Source organism: Microcebus murinus, chromosome 10 (assembly GCF_040939455.1).
Source record: "Microcebus murinus isolate Inina chromosome 10, M.murinus_Inina_mat1.0, whole genome shotgun sequence".
NCBI lineage: Eukaryota > Metazoa > Chordata > Mammalia > Primates > Cheirogaleidae > Microcebus > Microcebus murinus.
This window is the reverse complement of record NC_134113.1, coordinates 101,503,079-101,530,287: the sequence shown is the minus strand read 5'-3', so window position 1 is coordinate 101,530,287 and position 27,209 is coordinate 101,503,079. Positions and strand designations below refer to the sequence as shown.

Below are 27,209 nucleotides of genomic sequence, written 5' to 3'. Positions count from 1 at the left end.
GTATAGACATTTTAACAATGTTGATTCTGCCGACCCATGAGCATGGAATATTCTTCCACCTGTTTACATCCTCTGCTATTTCTTTCTTCAGTGTTTCATAGTTCTCCCTGTAGAGGTCTTTTACCTCCTTAGTTAAATATATTCCTAGGTACTTTATATTCTTTGTTGCTATTCTGAAGGGAATTGAGTCTTTGATTTGGTCCTCACTTTTACTGTTGTTGGCATATATGAATGCCTCTGATTTCTGTGTATTGATTTTGTATCCTGAGACTTTACCAAATTCATTTATCAATTCAGGGAGTCTCTTGGTTGAATCCTTGGGGTTTTTTAGGTATAATATCATGTCATCAGCAAAGAGTGAGAATTTGATCTCTTCTGCTCCCATTTGGCGCCCTTAATCCCACTCTCTTGTCTGATTGCTGTAGCAAGGACTTCCAGCACTATGTTGAATAGAGGTGGAGATAGTGGGCAACCTTGTCTATGAAACACTGAAGAAGGAAATAGCAGAGGATGTAAACAGGTGGAAGAATATTCCATGCTCATGGGTCGGCAGAATCAACATTGTTAAAATGTCTATACTACCCAAAGTGACCTACAGAGTCAGTGCGATCCCTATCAAAATGCTATCATCATTTTTCCTAGATACAGAAAAAATAATTTTACACTTCGTAGGGAACCAGAGAAGACCCCATATAGCAAAATCAATCCTGGGCAATAAAAACTAAATAGGAGGTATCAATTTATCAGACTTCAAACTATACTACAGACTATAGTAATTAAAACAGCTTTTGACTGGCACAAGAACAGGGACATTGACCAGTGGAACAGAACCGAGAACCCAGATATAAAACCATCCTCATATAGCCAACTAATCTTCGACAAAGCAGACGAAAACACACACTGGGGAAAAGAATCCTTATTCAATAGATTGTGCTGGGAAAACTGGATAGCCACATGTAGAAGACTGAAACAGGACCCACACCTCTCACAAAAATCAACTCACGCTGGGTAACAGACTTGAACCTTAGGTGTGAAACTATTAGAATTCTAGAGGAAAACATTGGAAATACTCTTCTAAACATTGGCCTAGGCAAAGAATTTATGAAGAAGACCCCAAAACTCTAAAACTGTGTAGAAAAAACATACCACAACACAGTAAAAGCCATATATGACAGGCCCACAGCTAGTATCATATTGAACGGGGAAAAACTGAAAGCCTTCTCTCTCTGGTCTGGAACAAGACAGGGATGCGCACTTTAACCACTGTTATTCAACATAGTACTAGATGTTGTAGCTAGAGCAATCAGATAAGAGAAGGATATAAAGGACATCCAAATTGAAAAGGAAGAAGTCAAATTATGCTTGTTTACAAATGATACAATCTAGAGAACCCTAAAGACTCCACAAAAACAAGCGATTAGAACTCATAAGAAAATTCAGTAAAGTTGCAGGATACAAAAATCAGTAGCATTTCTATATGCCATTGGCAAATAATCTGAAAAGCAAACTAAGAAAGTAATCCCATTTATAATACCTACAAATAAAATACCCAGGAATAAACTTAACCAAAGAAGTGAAATAATTCTACAATGAAAACTGTAAAATATTGGTGAAAGAAATTGAAGAGGACACCAAGAAAATGGAAAGATAGTCCATGCTCATGGATTGGAAAAATCTAATTGCTAAAATGTCTATACTACCCACAGCAATCTACAGATTCAGTGCAATCCCCATCAAAATCCCAATGACTTTCTTCACGGAAATAAAAAAAAAAAATAATCCTGAAATACATACAGAACCCAGAATAGCCAAAGCCATCCTGAGCAAAAAGAGCAAAAAGAGGAGTCACCACATCTGACTTCCAATTATACTACAGAGCTGTAACAACCAAAACAGCATAATAACTGGTATAAAAACAGAAACAAAGACAGAACAGAATAGAGCACCCAGAAATAAAGCCACATATCTATATCAAACTTATCTTCAACAAAAGTGTTAAGAACATACATTGGAGAAATGACAGTCTCTTCAGTAATGGTGCTGGGGAAACTGCATATCCATATGCAGAAGAATAAAACTAGACTTAACCTCTCACCATATACGAAAATCAAATCAAAATGGATTAAAGACTTAAATCTAAGACTATCAAACTACTGAAAGAAAACATTTGAGAAACAATCCAGGACATTTATCTGGGAATGATTTCTTAAGTAATACCCCCAAAGCACAGGTAACCAACGTAAAATTGGATAAATGGGATCACATCAAGCTAAAAAGCTTCTGCACAGCAAAGGAAACAGTCAACAAAGTGACGAGACAACTCGCAGAATGGGAGAAAATATTTGCACATTACCCATCTGATAAGGGATTAATAATTAAAATATATAGAAAGCTCAAACAACTCAATAGGGAAAAAAAATCAAACAATTGGATTTAAAAATGGGCAAAAGATCTGAATAGAAGACACACAAATGGCCAACAGGTTTATGAAAAAAATGCCAAACATGATTAGTCATCAGAGAAACGCAAATCAAAACTACTATGAAATATCATCTCACCCCAGTTAAAATGTCTTTTATCAAAAAGGCAATAATGAATGCTGGCAAAGATGTGAGGAAAGGAGAACCTTCATATACACTCTTGGTGGAAATGTGAATTAGTGCAACCACTATGGAGAACAAGATGAAGGTTCCTCAGAAAACTGAAAAAAGAGAACTACCATATGACCCAGCAATCCCACTGCTAGGTTTATAGCCCTTTTCACAATAGCTAACATTTGGAATGGACTTAAGTGTTCATCAATGGATGAATGGATAAAAAGAATGTGGTACATATACACAATGGAAAAATAATCAGCCATAAAAGAGAATGAAATCCTGTCATTTGCAACAACATGGATGGAACTGGAGAACATTATATTAATATTAAGTGAAATAGCCAAACACAGAAAGACAAATCTTGCATATTCTGACTCACATGTGGGAGCTAAACATTAAAATAGTTGATCTCATGGAGACAGAGTAGAATGATGATTACCAGAGTCTGGGAAGGGTAGTGGGGAAGGAGTTGATAAAGCAGGTATGACTAATGGGTACAAAAATATAGTTAGATAGATAGAAGGACCAATATTTGATAGCACAACAAAGTGACTATAGTCAACAAAAATTTACAGTATACTTTAAAATAACTTAAAATGAGTGGAATTGGAATTTTCCTAAAATAAAGAAATGATAAATGCTTGAGGTGATGGATACCCCCATTACCATGATTTGATTAATATACTTTGTAAGCCTGTATCAAAGCATCACATACTCTGTAAATATATACAACTATTATGTGCCCATAATAATTAAAAACAAAAAAAATTGTTTAAAGAGTGATGGCTAGTATTGAGGATGTATACAGATTCCTAAGCAAGATAAGTGTATACAGATTTGGTTTTTATAGCTGGAAGAATAGAGAATAACAAGAACCGTTGGCAGCATTAGGAGAGGCAAATTGAGACAGAATGGGAATTAGTGCCAAAAATGCATGCTTTGGGGGGCTTTTGAGTTTCTAACTTTGTTCCACGTGTATAAATATTTAAATTAAAACAAATAGAGCACCCATACCTGAAAAATGGGAATGTGTGGGTTAAATTTGGATCAGGAAATGGAAATAAATTTATACTTAGTTATTAAATTGAGGCAAAATTCACATATGAAATTAGCCATTCTAAAGTGTACAGTTCAGTGGCATTTCGTACATTCACAATATTGTGTAAGCACCACATCTATCAAGTTTCTAAACATTTTCATCCAGCCCATCTATCATAGTTAGTCCTTAATTGCTCATTATCTAAATTCTTAGGCAATTTTCTTTTTACATTTAGAGTTCTCTTTTCCCCATCATTATCTGTTTTAGCTTCTGAGCCTCAGAGTCTATGGCAATAGGAGAAAGTGATAAAAATGGTACTAGACTTGGAGCTATGACTTCTACTCCCACCTCTGCCTCTGACTAACTGATCAGTTTCCCATCTGAAAAATAAGAGGTTGGACTAGCTGATTGGTAGTAGTTGTGGATGGGATTTTTTTATTGTGGTAAAAAATATACAACAAAATTTACCATCTTTTTTTTTTTTTTCTTTTTTTTGAGATAGGGTCTCACTCTGTCACAGTGGCTAGAGTGCAGTGGCATCATCATAGCTCACTGCAACCTCAGACTTCTGGGTTCAAGTGATCTTCATGCCTCAGCCTCCTGAGTAGCTGGAACTATAAGCATGCACCACCACACCCAGCTACTTTCTCTATTTTTTTGTAGAGATGGGATCTTGGTCTTGCTGAGGCTGGTCTCAAATCCTGATCTCAAGGGGTCTTCCCACTGCAGCCTCCCAGAGTGCTAGTATTACAGGTGTGAGCCACCATGCCCAGCCCATCTTTACCATTTTAAGCATCCAGGTCAATAGTATTGATGTCTTTCTGTGCAATATCCAGAACTCTTTCATCTCACAAAACTAAAAGTCTATAGCCATGGAACAACTCTCCATTTCCTCCCATCGCTAGACCCTGGAACCACCAACTGCTTACTGTCTCAATAGACTTATCTAATGAGGACATTTCATACAAATGGAGTCATAAAGTATATGATGTGACCCTTGTGTTTGGCATCTTTCACTTAGCATAAATTATGTTTTTGAGGATTATTATGTTGTAGCATTTGTCTGAATATACTTCATTCCCTTTTATGACTAAATAATATTCTATTGGATGTGTCAGGTGTGGGGACCAAATGTTAGGTCGTGTTCCCTGGTTCTTGGCTCCCAATACCAAAGAATGGTTATTGGTACCAGAGCAAATGAGCAGACCAAGCAGATGAAAGCAAGCAAAGTGCCAAAAGTTTATTAAAGCATAGAATGTTCTGAAGATGGATTGGGTCTATCCCTGGAAGTAGAAGAGAGCCTGAGTTTAACAAGATTTCTCCCCTTTATGCTGATTCCCAAATTCTATGCTAAGTGTGGGTAGAATATTCATGAGTTTTTTTGGAAAAAAGGTGGAGAATTCCCGGAATGGCAAATCCTCCCCTTTTCTATCCTTGTCTGGCAATTTCTGGGGATTGCCATAGTATTTGTAAACTGTCATGGCTCAGGTGGGTGTGATTTTTACTATGTTAATGAGGGTAGGTCACTTGAGGATACTGTCATCTTGTATGCATGCTCCAAAGACCCTCTTTTGTGCCCTTGGTCATATCTCCACTTTGGCCTTTCTACCTCCTTCTGGTTGGTCGGCCTTAGATACCCCCTGTCGTAGACCAATATCTGTTCAGTCCATGGAAGTCCCCTTGACATGTCATCTGTTCTTTCTTAGAAGCTCCCTCTGGTCAATTTGTTCCTCCTATTGTAGACAAAGCATCTCCTACTGCCATTTGTTTCTCAATGGAAACCCCCTAGACAAAGTATTTGTTCCCCCTCCTCCTTATTCCTACCTAACACATGGAAATACCACAGTTTGTTTATCTGTTCATTACACTGGTGAACATTTCCAATGTTTCCACCTTTGGGCTATTGTAAATAGTGCTGCTATGAATATTTGTGCGCAAGTATTTTTTTGAGCCCTTGTTTTTCTTTTGGCTATATACCTAGGAGTGGAATTGCTGAGTCACATGGTAACTTTGACTTATGTTTAACTTTTTGAGGAAACACGAAACTGTGTGTTTAATAGCTATGCTACTGGATATGACATGGTGTCTCATTATGGATTTGAATTGCATTGATCTAATGATTAATAATGTTGATTATTAAGTCCCTTGCCCATTTTTAAGTTGGATTGTTTATCTTTTTGTTGTTGATTTATGGCGTTATTTATATATTCTGGAAATTAGGCCTATATGAGATAAATGATTTGCCGATATTTTCTCCTATAAGTTGTCTTTTCACGTCCTTGATAATATTCTGAGATATACAGGTTAAGTATTCCTTATCCGAAATGCTTGGGAACAGACGTGTTTCAGACTTCAAATATTTTTGGATTTTGGAATATTTGCACTGTGCTCACCAGTTGAGCATCCTAAATCCGAAAATCCAAAATATTCAAATGAGCATTTTCTTTGAATGTCAGGTCAGAGCCCAAAAAGTTTCAGATTTTGAATCACAATGAATCTCAGATTTGGGATGCTCAACCTGTACCAAGTTTTTAATTTTGATAAAATCCAAACTATCTGTGTCTTTTCTTGCTCATGCTTTTCCTATCATATCTAAGACTCCAACGCCAAAACCAAGGTCATGCAGATTTACTTATAAGTTTTCTTATAAGAGCTTTATTGCTTTAACTCTTCTATTTTGGTTGTTGTTGCATTTTCTAGTTAACTTTTTTTTTTTTTTTTTTTTAGTTAACTTTTATATATGCTGTGAGGTCGAGGCTGATTTTATTCTTTTGCATGCTGATGTCCAGTTGTCCCAACACTATTTGTTAAAGAGACTATTTTCCCTTGGCAAACTTGTCAAAATCATTTAACCATAGATATAGAGGGTTTATTTCTGGACTCACAATTCTATTTCCTTGGTAGACATACCATGTTTCCCTGAAAATAAGACCTACCCATAAAATAAGCTCTAGCAGGATTTCTAAGCATTTGCGCAGTATAAGCCCTAGCCCAAAAATAAGACCTAGTGATGGGTGTGTCTGCGCAGCATATCTGCACAACCCATGCATTCCGTCACAGAGCGGTAAAGAAGAGGAGCAGCCCTTCTCATCTGTCCCATGAGAGCTCTATTGCTCAACATGAGAGATTGGGGCCAATGGTTCTAAAGGAAATACAGCCACAAGAAATTCAGGATGGAATTCGGGGTTTGGAGAGTTATGATGATGTTCCAGAAGAAGACGACTTAGCTATATTTGAATAAATGTAGATTGTTGTACCGTACTTAAAAAAAATAACACATCCCCTGAAAATAAGCCCTAGGGTGTCTTCTTGAGGAAAAATAAATATAAGACCCTGTCTTATTTTTTGGGAAACATGGTATCTATATATTATTAAGTCTTCGATTCATGAACACAGTGTATCTTTCCATTTATGTTGTCTTTAATTTCTTTTGGTAGTGTTTTGTACTATTTAGTGTGCTAGTCTTTTACATCCTTATTAAATTTACTCCTGTATACTTCATTCTTTTGGATGCTGTTGCAAATGGAATTGTTTTCTTAATTTTCTTTTTAGGTTGTTGATTGTTGATTTCTATAAATACAACTGACTTTTATATGTTAATCTTATACTTTTGTAACTGTTTAATTATTTTATTAGCTTGTGTGTGTGTGTGTTCTTTGGTGTTTTAATATATAGGATCATGTCATCTGCAAATAGAGATAGTTGTACTTCTGTCCTTCCAATTTGGATAACTTTACTTCTTTTTCTAGTCTAATTGTTCTGGCTAGAACTTCCAGTACAGTGTTTAATAGCAGTGGTTATCCTTATCTTATTTCTGATCTTAAGGGGAAACCAGTGGTCTTTAACCATTGAGTATGATGTTAGCTGTGGGTTTTTCGTAAATGCTCTTTTTTTTTTTTTTTGAGACAGAGTCTCGCTTTGTTGCCCAGGCTAGAGTGAGTGCCGTGGCGTCAGCCTAGCTCACAGCAACCTCAAACTCCTGGGCTCGAGTGATCCTTCTGCCTCAGCCTCCCGGGTAGCTGGGACTACAGGCATGCGCCACCATGCCCGGCTAATTTTTTATATATATATCAGTTGGCCAATTAATTTCTTTCTATTTATAGTAGAGACGGGGTCTCGCTCTTGCTCAGGCTGGTTTTGAACTCCTGACCTTGAGCAATCCGCCCGCCTCGGCCTCCCAAGAGCTAGGATTACAGGCGTGAGCCACAGCGCCCGGCCTCGTAAATGCTCTTTATCATGTTGAGGAAGTTCTCTGCTATTCCTAGTCTGGTGAGTATTTTTTTTTATGAAAGAGTGTTATATTTTGTTAAATGCTTTTATGTATCAAGTGAAATAATTATGTGCCCCCCCCCATGTTGTGTTATGCAGATTGATTTTCTTATGTTTAAACTCCCTTGCATGTTATGAATAAATCCCATTTGGTCATGGTGTGTACTACTTTTACTATGCAGTTGGGTTCAGTTGCTAATATTTTATTTGAAGATTTTTGCATCCTTCATAAGGGATATTTGTCTGTAGTTTTCTTTTGGTATCTTTAGTATCAGGGCAATACTAGTCTAATAGAATAACTTGGGAAATGTTTCATATTCCTCTTGTACTTTTTGGAAGAGCTTGAGAAGTATTTGTGTTAATTTTCCTTTAAATGTTTGGCAGAACTCACCAGGAAAGCTGTCTGGTCTTAGACTTTCTTTGTTGGGAGATATCTTGAAGGAATGTTCCATGTGTCCTTAGAAGAATATATATGAAGCTGTCTTGAGTGGTGTATTCTAGGCAAGTTTTCTGCCTTTTTCTTCTTTGTGCTCAAATGTGCTGTTACCTTTAGATGGCTTATAGTATTGTTCCAATCCTCTATTTCCCTACTGATCTTCTGTCCAGATGTTCTATCCATTAGTGAAAGTGAGGTATTGAAGTCCCAACTACTACTGTAGAACAAACTAATTCCTCTCTTCAGTTTTGTCAGTGTTTGTCTTATGTGTCTGGGGTCTCTATGGTTTCATGTGACTATGTTTATAATTGTTAAATTTTTTTGGTGGATTAGCCCTTTTATCAATATATATGATGTTCTTCTTTATCTCTTGTATCAGTTTTTTATTTAGTCTATTTTCTGGTATTAGTTTAGCCACCTCACCCTTCTTTGGTTACTATTTGCATGGAATATCTTTTTCATCCTTTCATTTTCAAACTATTCATGTCTTTGGATCTAAAATGAGTCTTTTTTTTTTTTTTTTTTTTTTTTTTACAGAGTCTCTCTCTGTTGCCCGGGCTAGAGTGCCGTGGCATCAGCCTAGCTCACAGCAAACCTCCAACTCTTGGGCTCAAGCAATCCTCTTGCCTTAGCCTCCCAAGTAGTTGGGACCATAGGCATGTGCCACCATGCCCAGCTAATTTTTTTCTATATATTTTTAGTTGGCCAATTAATTTCTTGCTATTGTTTTAGTAGAGGCAGGGTCTCACTCTTGCTCAGGCTGGTTTTGAACTCCTGACCTTGAGTGATCCTCCCACCTCGGCCTCCCAGAGTGCTAGGATTACACGCATGAGCTACTGCACCTGGCCTAAAGTGAGTCTCTTATAGATATTATACAGTTGTTCTCCTATTTTTTTAATCCATTCTGCCCATCTCTGACTTGACAGAGTTTAATCTATTCACATTTAAAGTAATTAGTGATAATGAATGACTTTTGCCATTTTCCTACTTGTGTTCTGTATGTTTTGTACCTTTGTTTCTTATCTCCTCCATTAGTGCTTTTTTATATTTAATTGATTTTTTTTGTACCACTTGATTTTCTTTTCATTTCCTTTTTTGTATAGTTTTTAAAATATTTTTTCAGTGATTACCTTGAGGATCACAATTAACATCATAAATTTCTCACAATCTAGTCTGAATTGATATCAAACTATCTTTAATAGCATATAAAATCTCTGCTCCTAAACACCTCTGCTCCCAAACACCTCTTCCCATTTTATGTTTCTGTTGTCTCATATTTTTGTCTTTATACATTGTGTTCCCATTAACATAGATTTATAACTATTGTTTTATGCATTTGTCTTTTAAATCATGTAGGAAACAAAAAGGAGTCTTAAATAAAAATATATATTAATATTGATTTGAATATTTAGCTATGTTGTGACCTTTGCCAGAAATTTTATTTATTCTTTTGGGTTCAGATTACTATCTAGCGTCCTTTCATTTCAGTCTAAGGACTCTCTTTAGCATTTCTTGTTAGTAAACTTCCCCAGCTTTTGTTTATCTGGGAATGTCCCTCAGAAATTCTCCCTTATAATTTTGTTGGATATAGAATTCTTGGTTGGCAATTGTGGGGGAGGGTTGTTTATTTGTTTGTTTGTTTTCCTTTCAGCACTTTAAATATGTCATCCCACTGCTTTCTAGCCTTGTCATGGTTTTTGCTGAGAAATTGGCTCATAATCTTATTGATCCCTTGGTCATGATGAGTTTTTTCTTGCTACTTTCAAGATTCTCTCTTTGTCTTTGTTTTTCAACAGTTTGAATATAATATGTCTCATTGTAGATCTATTTGTGTTTGTTGTTTTGGGAGTGTGCTGAGCTTTTTGGATGTATAGATTCATGTCTTTTGTCAAATTTGGAAAATTTGTGATCATTACTTTCTGAAATATCCTTTCTGTTCTTAAACTCTTCTTCTGGGACTCCCATTGTACATATATTGGTAATCTTGATGGTGTCCCACAGTTCTCTTTAGCTCTGTTTATTTTTCTACATTCTTTTTTTCCCCTCAGGCTGAATAATTACAATTGACCTTTCATCAAGTTTTCTGCCTTTTTTCTTCTTTGTGCTCAAATATGCTGTTGAAACCCCCTAGTGAGGCTTTAGTTATTGTGTTTTCAGCTCCTGAATTTCTGTTGGTTCCTTTTAATAACTTACACCTCTTTATTGATACTTCTGTATTTGAATTGAATGTCCTCTATACTCTAATATTAATTTGGCAGCCATTGTTGTTAGCATTTAGTCTTCCAGTTTTGTATAATAGATACTATAATTACTCCCATTTAACCATGAGTTGATTGCCAGTTTATAAGTAAATATTTCAGTACTGAGAAGCTGATTAGGAGCTCTGGTTATGAAGGTGGATCTTTTTAACTACTAGGCTTTTTCAGTGGGATTGCACAAGGATCAGTCATAATGAAGGACTACAAAAAGGTGCTACTATGTTAGAGAGAGCTTTTTTTATGGCCTGTTCTGCACTGATGGTACCTGCTTGTCACATTTCTCTCTCAAGGTGATCAATCAACTTATGGGATCTCATTATGTTGCCCCAGCTAGATTGATACTTCTGGAATCAAATGATCCTCCCACCTCTGCCTCCTAAGTAGCTGGGGTTACAGGCATGCACCCCCATGCCCAGCTGGCATTTTTTTTAAGTGCTTGCTCTAGAGATTGCATTTGTATCCTTAACTTTGCACAATTAATTTATGATTAATACTGCACCATTTCACATAAGATACTGGATTAATACTATACAATTTCATGTAAAATATAAGACCCTTGAACAAATAGTTTTGTTTATCCTCGCTAACATTTGTTCTTTATGCTATGAATTTCATATATGATACAGTTACATAAAAAGTCATAGCAAGTATGGTTAAATGGAAGTAAATATCTGTTCCACAAAGACTAAAAGAAAAATGTAATGTTTTATAGTTAAAATTTTTAGTTCTCTTCATTTTTTTCCTGAATATTTCCAGGTAACATATGCATTGCAACTCAATCCCAAAATATATCTTCCCTGCAGTGAGTACCATCAGAAATCTCTGGTCAGTTCATTTAGCAGTAGTTGGGCTAATTGGGATCTATTCCACATAATATATACTTCAGATGTCATCTAGAGATTTGGTCAGTAAATATGCAGAAGTTAATGCTCTCCTTCAGTGCCTCCTTTCTGAGATTTCCCCTTTCCTTTCTAGATCTCTATTGTTCAATAAAACCTTCTGTAGTATGGAAATGTTCTATAATGTGCACTGTCCAAATCCGTAGCTACTTGCCACATATGGTTATTGAGCACTTGAAATGTAGCTAGGGCAACTGAAAAAAGTAAATGTTTTTGTGTTAAGTAATCTCCAGTTATATATACGTGGTCACATTGGGCTAGTGGCTACTTTAGTGGACATACCATCATTGTAGAAAGTTCGGTTAAACAGTGCTGTTCTGGATGCTGTGGTCATCCCAAACTGTCCTCATTTCCATCTGGGGTTTAGCAGACTCTTCTTTTAGGTGAAAAGGTATAGAAAGAAGGAAGCTCAAGCAGTGCTTTCCCTTTATCCCATCCGATTTATGACTGATTTTGATTGCTTTCAAGAGCCTTTAGATAGTTTTATATATTGACTGAGTGTGTAAATACATCTGTATCTGATAAGAGCTACTCTACCCATTTACCAGAAACAGAACTCTGCTTCATAATCATGTTAACAGTGAACTCATTTTAAGGAATTCATTTTTGTGCTTTGTTGTCAAAATTCTCTTACCAGTCACAAATTAAATATTTTTGGCTCTGAAATATTTAGGTACTACTAATGCTGATACTGCCAACCTGGTATTCCATTCCCTTAAGAAAAAAACTAGTTACATAATACTGTAATTGTTTAGATGAAAAAGTATTTGGAGGACTTATTTATTTTTCTGTGTCCTGTAATAGAATTTTCATTTTAAACTATCCTAGCCTCTTTTAACCTTACTAAAAAGTATCACTAACCTTTAAAGTTAATGAATCTTAATATTCTAAATTTGATATTCCTATCTTGGGTATGTTAGAATTTAGTGGAATTCTTCAAAGCAACAAACTCATATCATTGATAACTTGTTTGGTGTACCTTGCCTTTTCCAGGTACCTGAAAAGGTTTAAAGTAATGAAGATCAAAGTTCTAAGAAGCTGGTGCCGTCAGATCCTTAAAGGACTTCAGTTTCTTCATACTCGAACTCCACCTATTATTCACCGGGATCTTAAATGTGACAACATTTTTATCACTGGCCCTACCGGCTCAGTCAAGATTGGAGATCTTGGTCTGGCAACCCTGAAGCGGGCTTCTTTTGCCAAGAGCGTAATAGGTATGTTTCAAGTGTACCTTGGAACACTTGGCCTTCTGGCATTCTTTTTATTTAGAGACCTGGCCCTCTCAGAGCTTTTAGTAATGAGATTAAACTTTTTAAAATTCATAGCTTAAACCTAAGAGGTGATCAGTTTTACTTAAGAGATACAGAGTTCTCTATATTTATTCTTCTAAAATTATCTTAAAGACTTGGTGTTTTACAAAATTACATTGAAAGAAATAAGGTGAACTTTGTTGCCGAAATCCCATGTAACAATATTATTGAGTCATACCATTTACTATTTATTATTATGTACTATTTGTATATATTATATACTATTTATTTAATAGACACAGCATGTCACTTCATAAAGAAATAGAATTTGTATGTAGTTTAGTTTCTAAAATGTTCATTTGAGGCCAGGCACGGTGGCTGATGTCTATAATCCCTGCACTTTCAGAGGCTGAGGTGGGAGGATCACTTGAGCCCAGGAGTTCAAGACCAGCCTGGGCAATATTGCGAGATCCCATATTTTCTATTTCTACACAAAATAGAAAAAATTAGCTGGATATGGTGGTGCATGCCTATAGTCCTAGTGATGCAGGAGGCTGAGACAAGAGGATTGTTTGAGCCCAGGAGTTTGAGGTTGCAGTGAGCTATGGTCAACACCACTGTATCCAGCCTAGGCCACGGAGCAAGACCTAGTCTCTAAAATGTTTGTTGAGAGAGGTGTGTGTGTGTGTGTAATATTATATATATACCTGCCTGTGAAAACTTTATTTTAAAAAGTGAAAATAAATATGACAGTTCATTCTTAGAAGTTGGTTTTATCAACTTACTCCCACTCTTCAGAAGTTGTGAACTCTCTAGAACAGGGTTTCTCAACCTTAGTACTAGTTAGATTTTAGGCTGGACAATTCTTTGTTGCATTGTAAGATTCTTTAGCAGGACCCCTAGTCTCTACCCACTAGATTTGAGTAATATACCATCTGTCTACTTGCCACTACTTGTTAAAACCAAAAATATCTCCAGATAGTACTATGTATGTCCCCTGGAGGACAAAATTGCACCCTGTTGAGAATCACTGATCAAAAGGACAAGGCTGTCCCTTTCAGATTTTTAACTATACATAGTTGCAGGTGGAAAAATAATTTAATGCCTATTTTAATAAGCTTTCATTCTCTGAAGAGGGTATCACAATTTAAAAACTTAATCTTCACAAGCATTCTACTCCACTCCCCCCAAAAAGTGATAACAAAAGAAACTCATTAATTTTTATGTGGACTAGACTATTAAGTATTAATAGGAAAAGCATAGAATACCAGTTATTTGTACATCATTATAAAACAGTATTATCTGTCAAATATTATGTACCTAGGATTTGGAATGCTGTTTTTATATTTCCATATAATACATTAACAAGAAGAGTGGGACAAGAATTATTTAAAACTGAATTTCCTTTTTGTCTTCCTCACAAAAAGCATTTCGTTGTCTTTGGCATCTTAAAATCTCTGCTCAAGAGAGTTTTTATTCTTTGTTTGCTTGTTAAGCGATAGTGTACAAGCCTGTTCTTGGAAATGCCCTATAATTTGAGGTATACAGATCTAATTTTTTGGAAGCGTTGCAAAACCTAGTCTTGTGGGATCTGTGCTTATAAAACAGTCTTTATTTGAGTTCTATATTTGGTGTGTGTATGTATTTGGTTTTTGCCTGAGGTTTTCAAGCCCTCACTTTATTTCTTATATCTGCAGTAGGCTTATTTGTGTACTGCAGATGGGATGGTAAGTATGTGAAGAAAAGGGCTTTGGTGAGTAGCCTTTGTAGACAATTATATTTTATTATTTTAAAAAACTTGCTATCAGGTTTTTGACTGCAAGGCCTCCTTAGAAAGTGAAACTAACCAGATGGAGTGTTAATGGCAAGAGACTGTGTTAACCTTATAGCTACCATACAGTAGGGGGCAGGCAAGTGTTAATATTTTGATCTTGTTAAATCTATCATTTTATCTTACACATAGCTGTCATTATGTCTTTGTTTCTTGCTAGTCTCTTACCTTTCTAGTTAAATTAGTTTATCTCTTAGCCAAGCCTCTATTTTGATATACCATATAACAGGAATTCAGATTAAACAGTAAATAGACACTTGACCCTATTCCAGTATCTTATGAAGGCCTTGCAGTGGAAGATCTTCTATAAAATATTTGATGGAGCAGACTGACTGAGAAGATTTCCTTCCTCTTTATTCCCCCTTTCTTTTCTCTCCCCACCTTCCCATTCCAATTTCTTCTCTCTCACAGGTCAACTCCTCTGATTCTGCCTCTGGTGAGTAATGTCTAAAGCTTCTGCTCACGTTGAGACCGAATCATTCTTTTAATTTTAGGTACCCCAGAGTTCATGGCCCCTGAGATGTATGAGGAGAAATATGATGAATCTGTTGACGTTTATGCTTTTGGGATGTGCATGCTTGAGATGGCTACATCTGAATATCCATACTCGGAGTGCCAAAATGCTGCGCAGATCTACCGTCGAGTGACCAGTGTAAGTCTTCCCCTAACTGGTTGGTGACCTTGGGTCACATCTAACAACCAATCCCAAGCTGGATAACATGAAACCATGCAAAAGGGAACAAGAGTAGAAAGCATGCTGAGTGAAGTATTGGGGTGGAAGAAGATTGAGTTATCTGCACTGCTATTGCTCATGGTATAGTAAGAGAAAAGCTAAAGATCAAAGAGCCACTGTTCATCTCAGACCCTCCTTGTATTCATTTAAATCTTTATTATGAGATACATTATGTTTAAAAAACACTCTCATCACCTACTTTTCAACCCCCCATTAATTCATTTAAGTTCTCATTCTTTCCTACCACATTAGTTTCTGAGTTAAAAGTAATTCTTTTAACTCTAGATGCTTTGTCAGATTATTCAGAATTTTCTCTGAATGGCTTGAGTTGATTTATTAATGTATTAAATCATATATATATGAGTACCCATAATATTTAAGGCATAAATTAATATCTTATTATAGTTGAAATTATCCATGGTAGTTCATGTCTACTAACAGAGATATTGTCTACAGCTTTCCAGTTGAAACCTGAAAGCTAGTTGTTATGATTCATTATTTCATTTTACCACTATATACTTCATTATGCTACTCCAAAAAATGCAGATCTTATTTAACCATATTATACTTAATAAAATTAATAGTAATTTCTGGATCATCTAATACCCTGTACCTATTCAGATCTTCCTCCATTGTTTCAAAGATGTTCATTGATAGTCAGTGTTCATCAGGTCCCATCAAGGTCCCATCAGGGTCCCCAGAAGATATTTTGTTGTTGTATCTCTTAATCTAGAACTGTTGCTTCTACTCTTTTTCTATATGCCATAGCTTTATTAAAGAAATTACATTAATTATTTTGAGGAATGTTCCACATTCTTAATTTACCTATTCGCCTCCTTGTGTTGTCATTTAATTTATTATTTTTCCATAGTTTGGAAAGGGAAGTTTACCTTAAAGTAAATTGAGGTATGTCAACAATGTAAAAATAATTTTGCCTTTTTTACTCACATTCACATAAGAGTATATAATGTAGATTTCCAGAGGCTATGTGCTGTATGAACTGCATGTTACAGCAGAGTGAATGCAGAAGCACATATGAAAATCCATTCATCTTCTATTGAATGTAAAATCATACTAGTCTCTTCCCTGAGTTTTTCTTGTTTTGGAAAATATTGAATTTGTTTAAAATGTTATATATATCATTAACATAATGGATTTATTATAATTGTTAATGAATTAAATACTTCTAAACTTTCTTATTTTTTACTTCTAACATGGTAAATATCAATAGTTATAACACACTCAAACAAAATCTATCTGAGGTTCCCAACAATTATAAAAGTATAAAGGGTCCTGAGACAAAAGTTTGAGGACCACTATTCAAAATCTGGATAAAATTTAGGCTAAACTTTTTTTTTACAAGGATACTTAATGTGTGGTTTTTTAAATACTGTATTACTTACACCAAGAGGCACAGAGTACTTTGTTATCCCATTTTTAGTCATGTAATGTGTATTGAATTTTGACATTATTAATATTAATAGATTTTATTATAAATTGCTTGCTTAGATTTTGATAGCTGAGTATAATGGAAATAAACACTGATAGGAAACATTTTGCTTTAAGTAGACCAAATTAGTTTTACATCTTCACAGAGACTTGGAAGAAATCTTTGTAGTAAAGGATTAATTATGATCATTTGTTATAATTACTGAGTGTTCCTTTAATGTCTTTTATTAGTTTGTTTGTTTTTTCTTATTTATTAATTTATTTTTATTTCAGCATATTTATTATGGGGGTACAAATGTTAAGGTTATGTATATTGCCCATGGCCCCCTCCCGCCTCAAGTCAGAGCTTCAAGTGTGACCATCCCCCAAACGTTGCGCATCTCATTCATTATGTCTGTATATACCCATCCCCTCCTCCCCGCTCCCACCTGCCAACACTCGATAAATGTTATTCCTGTATGTCCACTTAGGTGTTCATCCGTTAATACCAATTTGCTGGTGAGTACATGTGCTTGTTTTTCAATTCTTGAGATACTTCACTTAGTAGAATGGGTTCCAGCTCTATCCAGGAAAATAAAAGAGGTGCTATATCACCATTGTTTCTTAAAGCTGAATAGTACTCCATGGTATACATATACCACATTTTATTAATCCACTCATATACCACATTTTATTAATCCACTCATGATGGGCACTTGGGTTGTTTCCACAACTTTGCAATTGTGAATTGTGCCGCTATAAACATTCGAGTGCAGGTGTCTTTTTTGTAGCGTGTCATTTGATCTTTTGGGTAGATGCCCAGTAGTGGAATTGCTGAATCAGATGGTAGATCTACTTGTATCACTTTAAGGTATCTCTATATTGCTTTCCACAGAGGTTGCACTAGTTTGCAGTCCCACCAGCAGTGTAGGAGTGTTCCTATCTCTCCACATCCTCGCCAACATTTATTGTTTGGGGACTTTTGGATAAAGGCCATTCTTACTGGAGATAAGTGATATCTCATTGGAGTTTTGATTTTCATTTCCCTGATGATTAGAGATGTTGAGCATTTTATCATATGCTTGTTGGCCATTATTCTGTCTTCTTTTGAAAAATTTCTGTTCATGTCCTTTGCCCATTTTTTGATAGGGTTGTTTAATTTTTCCTTGCTGATTTTCCTGAGTTCTAAATAAATTCTAGTTATCAGCTCTTTATTGGATGTGTAGCTTGCAAAAATTTTCTCCCATTCTGTGGGTTGTCTGTTTGCTCTCTTGACAGTTTCTTTGGCTATGCAAATGCTTTTTAATTTGATCAGGTCCCATTTATTTATTTTTGTTGCTGCTGTGATTGCCCTTGGGGTCTTCTTCATAAATTCTTTGCATCAGCCAATGTCTAGAGGAGTATTTCCAACGTTTTCCTCTAGAATTCTAATAGTTTCACACCTAAGGTTCAAGTCTATTACCCAGCATGAGTTGATTTTTGTGAGAGGTTAAAGGTGTCAGATAATTCTAATAAGTAGCCTAATCATTATTCTATAGTAATTTACATTATGAATTGGTTTTTTTATTTCACTGAAACTGGTTGAAATTTCTTACTATCTCTTCCTGGTATAAGGAGCTTATGTGATATCAGTTTGCTTATATCAAAGCAAGTATAAATTCTTAATATTATCTTTTGCTATTGTTCTTCTTCATCCAAACATTTTATTCTTTCTTTTATTCCTACACATTTGTACATGCTATATACCGTACCTTCTCTACAAGATCATAATTTGAATTAATTTATCTCTATAAAGTGTTTCTCTATAACTTCACCCTTTTATCTGTGTTGCTGTTCCAAATTAAAAATGTCTCAGTACTAATAAATGTGATATTTTCTAAATCCCTGCTATATACCATACTCAGAGCTTTACACTAGGTAAAGGTGAATGACATATATATTCCCTGTCTTCAGAAAACTAGCTCTAATATAGAAGATAAATGTGTAAGCAAACAATTGTAATTACAATATGGTGAGTATTTTAATTAATAGAGCCAAGCACTAGGAACAGTGGAGGAACAATGGTTAACTGTATTGTAGATTAGGGAAGGTTTCACAAGTATAAACTGTCAAAAAGGAAGAAGGGGAAATAAGAGTGTGAGCCCATTCTAAAAAGTGAGAATAAGATGCATGTGAATACTGACGTGCCAAACACCATAGTACAATTGAAGAAGGTGAATCTGTTATCTTGTGTTTGGAAGGGAGGGACAAATCAATCACTCCAAATCCTTTCTCATTACAGGGCAAAGATTTAGAAGTCAGTGATTAAGAGGGGAACTTGTAGCTACTGGTAAGGGTTTTTGCTGCTATTATATTATTTTCTTTTAAAGATGAAATTTTAAGGAAATTAAAGGAAATTTTTTTGTTTATAGGCTTTTGGAAAGAGCAAGAGGGAATAGAGTTAGGTTGAAATTACAGGGATAGGGGAAGGTGGGCAGTGAGCAGGTGGATAATGGATAGAGTAATACCCAGGATTCGGTGGGATCATGAGTATGGTGTAATGAACAGTAAGCCTTAATAGGGAAGGCTTTTTCCTGAGATGAGGTAAGCACTGGTCCCCAACCTTTTTTGCACCAGGGGCTGCTCACTTCCTACTGTGCGACCCAGTTCCTAAATTTCCTGGAAAACGGTTTTTTCGTGGGTGGAGGGGTGGGCTGGGGGGAGGTGGTGCTCATGTGGTGATGCGCAGCCTGGTTCCTAACAGGCCATGGGCCAGGGGTGAGGGGGACCACAGAGGGAGATTATTATGATGGGTTTTGGAGGCAAAGTCTTGGGTTAACATCGCTGCTCTGCTTATTATTATATCATCTTGAGCAAATCACTTAATTTCTCTGTATTTTGTTGATTTTGTTCTCTGTAAAAGAGATACCCTTACCCCCTTACAGATTGTTTGGCACAATGCCTGGAACTGGTGCTGGTAGTAGACCCTGGTTATTTTCTGTGAAATATGAGTTAAGTCATCTTCTCAAGGGTGTAGAATGAAAGGTGGCCTTTAAGGGTGTAAAGGCTTGAAATAACATCTCTGGAATTTTGAACTGATTAGAAAATAATAATAATTGTAATGTAGTACCAAGCCTCCAGAATTTCTTTACAGCATTGATAAACACTATTGTGTAAACAATGCATCCATTGTTTGTGCTTCAGTCTATGTGTCTGTAAGTAGAAAACAGCAAATTTTTGTCTGACTTTATTTCTTGTGACAAACTATAATAGCTTAGATTGCTTTATTAGTTCTTAGTTGTCTATATTCCAAATTCTGTATACCAGGGTTTGAAGAATCTAGTATGGTAAGTTATTGGGGTAGGCTTCATAGGAGAAACATTAATTTTATTTAGTATCCTCTCCACTTGACAAATTTCATGTATTTATTCATGAATTATAAACTGACCAAGCACTATACAATACACTGAGGACATACCAAGGCTAATATTATGCCTCACATGGAGCTTATATTCATTTGTTTGGGAAAAGTTGATAACTCTATAGGAATGATAACAGGGTTCATGTCTAGAATAGATGGGAGGTAAAAGTAGAAACGGAACTGGGTTTATTGCAATGGTGCAGTGAATTCAATCATTCATTCTTTTTGCCTGAAATGTATAACTAGATACCAATGCAATCTGATTTTTTAAATTGAAATAAGTAACTTATGTAATGAGGGAGGAAATATAAGCTACTAGATTCAAAAGTTAGGAAAAATTAACAGAAGTTGCTATGGATGAAAATAGATTTAGAGATGAGCATGCTGTATGATGTACTTATCTAGGTGATCTCTGAAATGTTTTCTATCTCAGTAGATTCCTGATGTTTCAGAATGGTTTGACTTAAGGGTTTCTGCCACAAGATTGCGAGGATAGTATCAATAACTAGCTTTTTAAAATTTACATCATTGGAACATAAATTCCAAAATCTGTTATTGGGAGATATTTGAAGAATTTTACTTTCTTTTTTTTTTAATTCCCACAGCTTTTCAGTAAGATAGTAAATAAATACATGACAAATTATTCTGTGTACAGATGACTATCTAGATATTGAAACTTACGAATCTGATTACATAATCAAGTAGTAGGCTTTCAGTTGTCATTAAAGTCTGTAGTAAATTTTATTTTATAAGTTTGTAATCTAATATTTTGTATTTATTGCTTTTAATAAATATTCAAGGACCTTTGGGGATTTGATTGATTAATTGTATGGCATAATGTGCCAGGTCAGAGTATTGAATAGGAACAATTTTCTTCTTTATTGTATGTGCATATTAAAAGTGTATATTAGTGCTTTTTAAACAGTTTTATTGAGATATTTTATATACCATATAATTCACCCATTTAAAGTGTATAATTCAATGGTTTTAGTATCTTCACAGTTATATATAGCCACCATCATAGTCAACTTTAAAATAATTTTTTCTACCTGAAAAAGAAATCCTGTACCTGTTCACAATCACTCCCCTATACCTACATTCCCCCCAGCCCTAAGCAACCACTAATCCGTTTCTGTCTCTATAGACTTCCCTATGCTGAATGTCTCATACAAATGGAGTCATAATATGTGGCCTTTTGTGACTATGGTATATTGTTTTCAAGATTCATCCAGGTTGTAGCAAGTATTTGTGCTTCATTCCTTTTAAGGCTGAGTAGTAATAATATTCCATTGTTTGTACACACCACAATTTGTTTAGCCATTTATCTTTTGGTGGACATTTGGACTGTTTCTACCTTTTGGCTGTTGTGATTAGAGCTGCAATAAATATTCACATATAGGTTTTTTTTCCACTTCTTTCAGATGTATACCTGGGAGTGGAATTGCTGAGTTATGCTAACTCTCTAACTATTTGAAGAACTGCCACCCTGTATTCCAAGTGCCTGCACTATTTTACATTCCCACCATCCATATGAGAGAGTTCTAATCTCTCCAGATTTTCTTCTTTTCTCCCTCCCCTGCCCTCCTCTCCCCTTCCCTCCCCTCTATATTTAATGTTGTTGTTGTTGTTTTTGTTTTTGTTGTGGCTCTGTTGCCAGGCTGAATTTCAGCGGCACAATCATAGCTCATTGCAGCCTCAAGCTCTTGGACTCAAGAAATCTTCCCACCTCAGCCTCCCAGGTAGCTAGGACTACAGGTACATGCCACCACATCCAGCTAATTTTTAATTTTTTAATTAATAAAATAGCGGTAGGAGTCTCAATGTGTTACTCAGGCTGACCTCAAACCTCCTACCTCAACCTCTCAAGTAGCTTGGGACTGTAGACACATATCACCATGCCTGGCTAATTCTTCTTATTTTTTGTAAAGATAGGGTCTCGTTATGTTGTCCAGGCTGCTCTTGAACTCTGAATCTCAGGTGATCCTCCCACCTCAGCCTCCCAAGGTGCTGGGATTACAGGTGTGAACTACCACGCCTGGTCACAAAAGTTTTTAATTTATTTCAATCATAGTTTTCAAAGTTTTGTACTTCTTTTGTTAAATTTATTTCTAAGTAATGTATTTTTGTGTGTGTATTATAAATGGAATTGTTTTCTTAATTTCAATTTTGGATTGATCATTAAAAAAATATTAAGTTATTAAGTATGAAATGTGTGATTTCTATAAGTACTAAGTTTGACAGTTGATATGTCTGACATTTCCCTTTGACACTTCTTGTTTTATTTTTATTGTGAAAAGGTGCATCCTCAGTCTTTCAAATGCAAGTTTTGGTTTGTGATTATCTGTCAGATTTTCTTTAGAGCAATTTTTTTTTTTGTGAAACCATAGATAAGTAAAAAATTTGTGTTATTTTCAAATACGAATTCCATCGTGGAGCCAGTGCGGCACAGACAGCTCAAAATAGCAACGAATTGTTTGGGAAGGATATGGCTTATGAATGCACAGTATTTCCATGGTTGAGAAGTTCCGTTCTGATGATGTTAATCTCGAAAATGAGCCATCTGGGCAACCTTGAGACCAAGGGTAGATAATGATGAGCTGAAAGCTGTAGTGGAAGTGAATCCATCTCAACCTATGCGTGAATTACCAGCAAGGTTTGTTACTATTCCAACATTATTGAAACATTTGAAACAAATCGGCAAGGTAAAGAAGCTGGGTAGATGGGTTCCACGTGAATTAAATGAGCATCAGAAGAGAAATCCTCTCAAAGCTTGCCCCTCTTTGCCGTCAAGACATTAAGACAAACCATTTCTACACCACACTGTTGTATGTGATGAAAAGTGGATTCTTCCTGACAATCGTAAGTGTTCAGCACAATGGTTGGATAAAGATGAAGTGCAAAGACCAAATATTCATGAGAAAAAGCTAATGTTGTCTGGTGGTCCAGCACTGGTATTGTCCACTATAGCTTCATGAAACCTGGTCAATTACAGTGGATGTCTACTGAAACCAGTTGGACAGAATGATGAGGATGCTCGTTAAGCAGCCAAGTTTGGTTGGTAGAGATGAGCCAATCCTTTTGTAAGACAGTGCTCATCGAGCACATGTCACACAAACACTGCTGCTCAAACTACAGAGGCTGGACTTGGAAAGCCTCTGCCATCCACTATATTTGCCAGACCTTGCATCAACTGACTACCACTTCTTCCAGGCTTTGTGCCACTTCTTGCAAGGAAAAATATTCAATTATTGATAAGCTATGGAAAACAGCTTTTCATGATTTTATTGCCACTTGCTGTCTAGGCTTCTTTGCTGCTGCCATAAAAAAGCTACTGTTAAGAATGCAAAACTGTGTCGATAGTTTAGGTGCACACTTTGATTAATTGTAATCAAATCAGTTAATTTAATGACCTAACATTATTATTGATTTTTGTGTATTCATCTTGAATTCTACAGCCCTGTTGAGCTAACTTATTCTGGATGCCTTTTACTTTTTTTTTTTTTTTGCACCTTATTGCCCTGGCTAGAATTTCCAGTACACTGTTAAATAGACATAGTGAAAGTAGACATCTTTATCTTATTCTTGATCTCTGGGGGAAGGTATCCAGTCTCTGGGGGATGTTTTATAGATGACCTTTATCATGTTGAGGAAAATCCCTTCTGTTCTTAGCTTGAGTGTTTATTATGAAAGGGTATAGGATTTTGTCAGATGCTATTGAGATGATCCATGTACTGTTGTTTTTCCATATTTTTTCATATTCAAAGTGTTAACCTGTTTTTTAACCTGTTTCTAGTTCAGCAGTTTTTTTTAACTAAATCGAGGTAAAATCCATATGTTATAAAATTAACCATTTAAAGTACACAGTTCACTAGTTATTCACATTATATGCAACTGTCACCATTAATTCCAGACCTTTCCATCATCCTGAAAAGCAAACTCCATACCCATTAGCAATTATTCTCCATTTCCCCCTCCAACCCATTCTCTGGAAACCACTAATTTGTCTGTCTCCATGCATTTGATTTGCCTATTCTGATCATTTCACATAAACAGAATTATATAATATGTGGCTTTTTGTGTCTGGCTTCCTTTATTTATTTTAATATTTTCAAGGTTCATCCATGTTGTAGCATGTACCAGTACTTCATTCTTATGATTGAATAATATTCCATTGTATAGATATGCCACATTTTGTTGTATTCAACAGGTTTATTTCCCTTTAGTTCTATAGTTTCTTCCTCCTCTTCTCATTGTTAAACTGTTTGAATCTATAGCTACCTCTTAATCTGGAGAGATACTGGGAACAATGTCTCTGTTCATTTGGGCTACTATAACAAAAATAGCAGAAGGAGTTCATTCAACAAGCTCCCGAGGGCAGTAATGACCTCCTAGCCTAATCACCTCTCCAAAACCCCACCTCTTAATAACATTTCATAGGACACTAGGTTTAAACATAATAATTTTAGGGGGACACAAACATTCAGACCTTAGTAAACATGAAGGAAGAAATACATAGTGTCTTAAAAGGTAGTGTTCCAGAGCTTGTTAAATCTGTTTGTACTTACTGTGTTCATAGCACAGCATATGGCACACTGTAGGCACTCAATACTTTGAAGAGGCTGGGAGTGGTGGCTCATGCCTCTAATCCTTCCACTCTGGGAGGCTGAGACGGGAGGATGACTTGAGCTCAGGAATTCAAGACCAGCCTCAGCAAGAGTGAGACCTGTCTACTAAAAATAGAAAGAAATTAGCTGGACAATTTAAAAAAAATTAGCCAGGTGTGTGGTGGTGCATGCCTATAGTCCCAGTACTGGGGAGGCTGAGGCAAGAGGATTGCTTGAGCCCAGGAGTTTGAGGTTGCTGTGAGGTAGGCTGACACTACGGCACTCTAGCCCAGAGTGAGACTCTGTCTCGAAAACAACAACAAAAAAAACAGTTGAATACTGGCAGGTGGAAACTGATGTACATGTAAAAGCAATACATCTTGTAGAAAAGGAGAAACTGGTACAAATAAACAAAAAATAACTTTAAAAGGTACAAAGAGTCATCATCCCAGGACTAGATAGGCATTTGAAAAAGTCCTTTCTTCTTATGCGCTAATGTAGATTCTTAAATCTCATAGTTGTAATTTCTGGACAAATAGTTTAAATAACTCTTTTCCATTATGGGGCTATGTGTGTATTTCATTTTGTTGAAATATTTCCCATGTTTTTTACCCTATAATTACTCTCACTTTGTTCTTTGTTCTCTGAGATTTCATTGGGCAAACCAAATCATAATTTCACTTGATAGTTCTTCAGATGTTTCAAAACTATTTTTTTAATGTCATGAGTCCGTTTTTGTCAAGATGCATTATTTTCAATTTTTCAAAGTATTCCTTTAATTTCTTGAGGCAAGGAGCTTATATGCATTATTGAAAGAGGTGCTCAGCAATTTTTTTTTCTTTTGGGGGCAGGGGGGCTGGCAGGACAGAGTCTTGCTCTGTTGCCCTGGGAGTGTGCAGTGGCGTCATCATAGCTCACAACAACCTCAAACTCCTGGGCTCAAGTGATCCTCCTGCCTTAGCCTCCTGAGTAGCTGGGACTACAGGCACACACCACTGTGCCTGGCTAATTATTTTCTATTTTTGGTAGTGACAGGGTCTTGCTCTTCCTCAGGCTGGTCTTGAATTCCTCAGCTCAAGCGATCCTCCTGCCTCAGCCTCCCAAAGTGCTAGAATTACAGGTGTGAGCCACTGCACTTGGCCCAGCAAATTGTTTTCTTGGCCTTCAGGAAATTAAATAAGGAGGAAGAAAAATTATAAATGAACATAATTTGGTAAGAATATAAAACATTGCAATGGCCTATTGGTAAATGTTTGAGATTTTGTCCACTGAGATTTTCTGAGAAGGGATCAAGACAGCTGCTAGACTTGAATAATACAGGGAATAAATGAAAAATTCTCTAAAGAAATTCAAATACTACGGAAAAACCAAACAAATCTTGGAAATGAAGGAGGCTTTCAAGGAACTTCAAAACACAGTGGAAAGCCTCAAGAACAGAATGGATCATACAGAGGAAAGAATCTCAGAACTTGAAGATAATGCCTATGTGCTAAACAAATCAGATGAAGAAAACAGATGAAGAAAAAAAACCCACAAAAACAAGAGACAAGACCAAAACATACAAGAAATGTGGGATTATGTAAAAAATTCAAATATAAGAGTCATTGGCATCATAGAGAGAGAGAGATATGAAGAAAACACAAGAGCTGGGAAACTTATTTCATGGAATAATGGAGGAAAATATGTCTAGCCTGGGTAGAAATCTAGATATCCAGATACAAGAAGCACACAGAACTCCTGGGAGACTCAATGTGAAAAGACAGTCACCATGCCATGTAGTTATTAGGCTGACCAAAGTAAACACGGAAGAAGCTATCCTTTGAGTAGTGTGAAAACAGCAGATAATATACAAAGGAAAACCTATCAAACTAACTGCAGACTTCTCAACTGAAACTTTACAAGCCAGAAGGGATTGGGTGCCTATCCTTCCTTAATCTTTCATAACAGAATAATGGGCAACCTAGAATACTCTACCCGGCAAAATTAAGCTTCGTCTATGAGGGAGAAATAAAGACCTTCCCAGACAAGCAACCACTGATGGAATTTGTGAAGACTAGATCCAGCCCTTCAGGAAGTACTCAGACCTGCATTGCATGCTAAACAGTGCATTAGACACTCTCCAAAGTAAAATCACGTAAGAGTTAAAGTCTAGAAACTGGACTCCACGGAGGCTCAAGGAGTAAAACAAAACAATAGGAATTCACCCAACAATATGAACGGAAATCTACCTCAAATATCAATCCTTTCAATAAATGTGAATGGCTTAAGTTGTCCTCTGAAGAGACATGGACTGGCAGAGTGGATAAAAATCCATAAGCCTAGTGTCTGCTATCTAGAGGAAATACATCTAACCCGCAAAGATGCTTTCAGGCTCTAGGTCAAGGAATGGAAACTAATCCTCCAGGCAAACAGAAGTCAAAAGAAGGCAGGGGTAGCTATACTTATTTCAGATAACATAAGCTTTA

General features: G+C 36.1%; 1 protein-coding gene across 18 annotated transcripts in view; it reads left to right on the top strand.

The window, feature by feature from the left end:
• WNK1 (WNK lysine deficient protein kinase 1) overlaps positions 1 to 27,209 on the top strand; it is a 151,575-nt gene that overhangs the window by 61,004 nt on the left and 63,362 nt on the right. For all 18 annotated transcript variants that reach the window (XM_076007817.1, XM_076007816.1, XM_076007815.1 and 15 more), the window contains exons 3-4: positions 12,492 to 12,712; positions 15,074 to 15,231. In XM_076007817.1, coding sequence (XP_075863932.1) covers positions 12,492 to 12,712; positions 15,074 to 15,231 — 379 coding nt within the window. The remainder of the gene's footprint in view (positions 1 to 12,491; positions 12,713 to 15,073; positions 15,232 to 27,209) is intronic.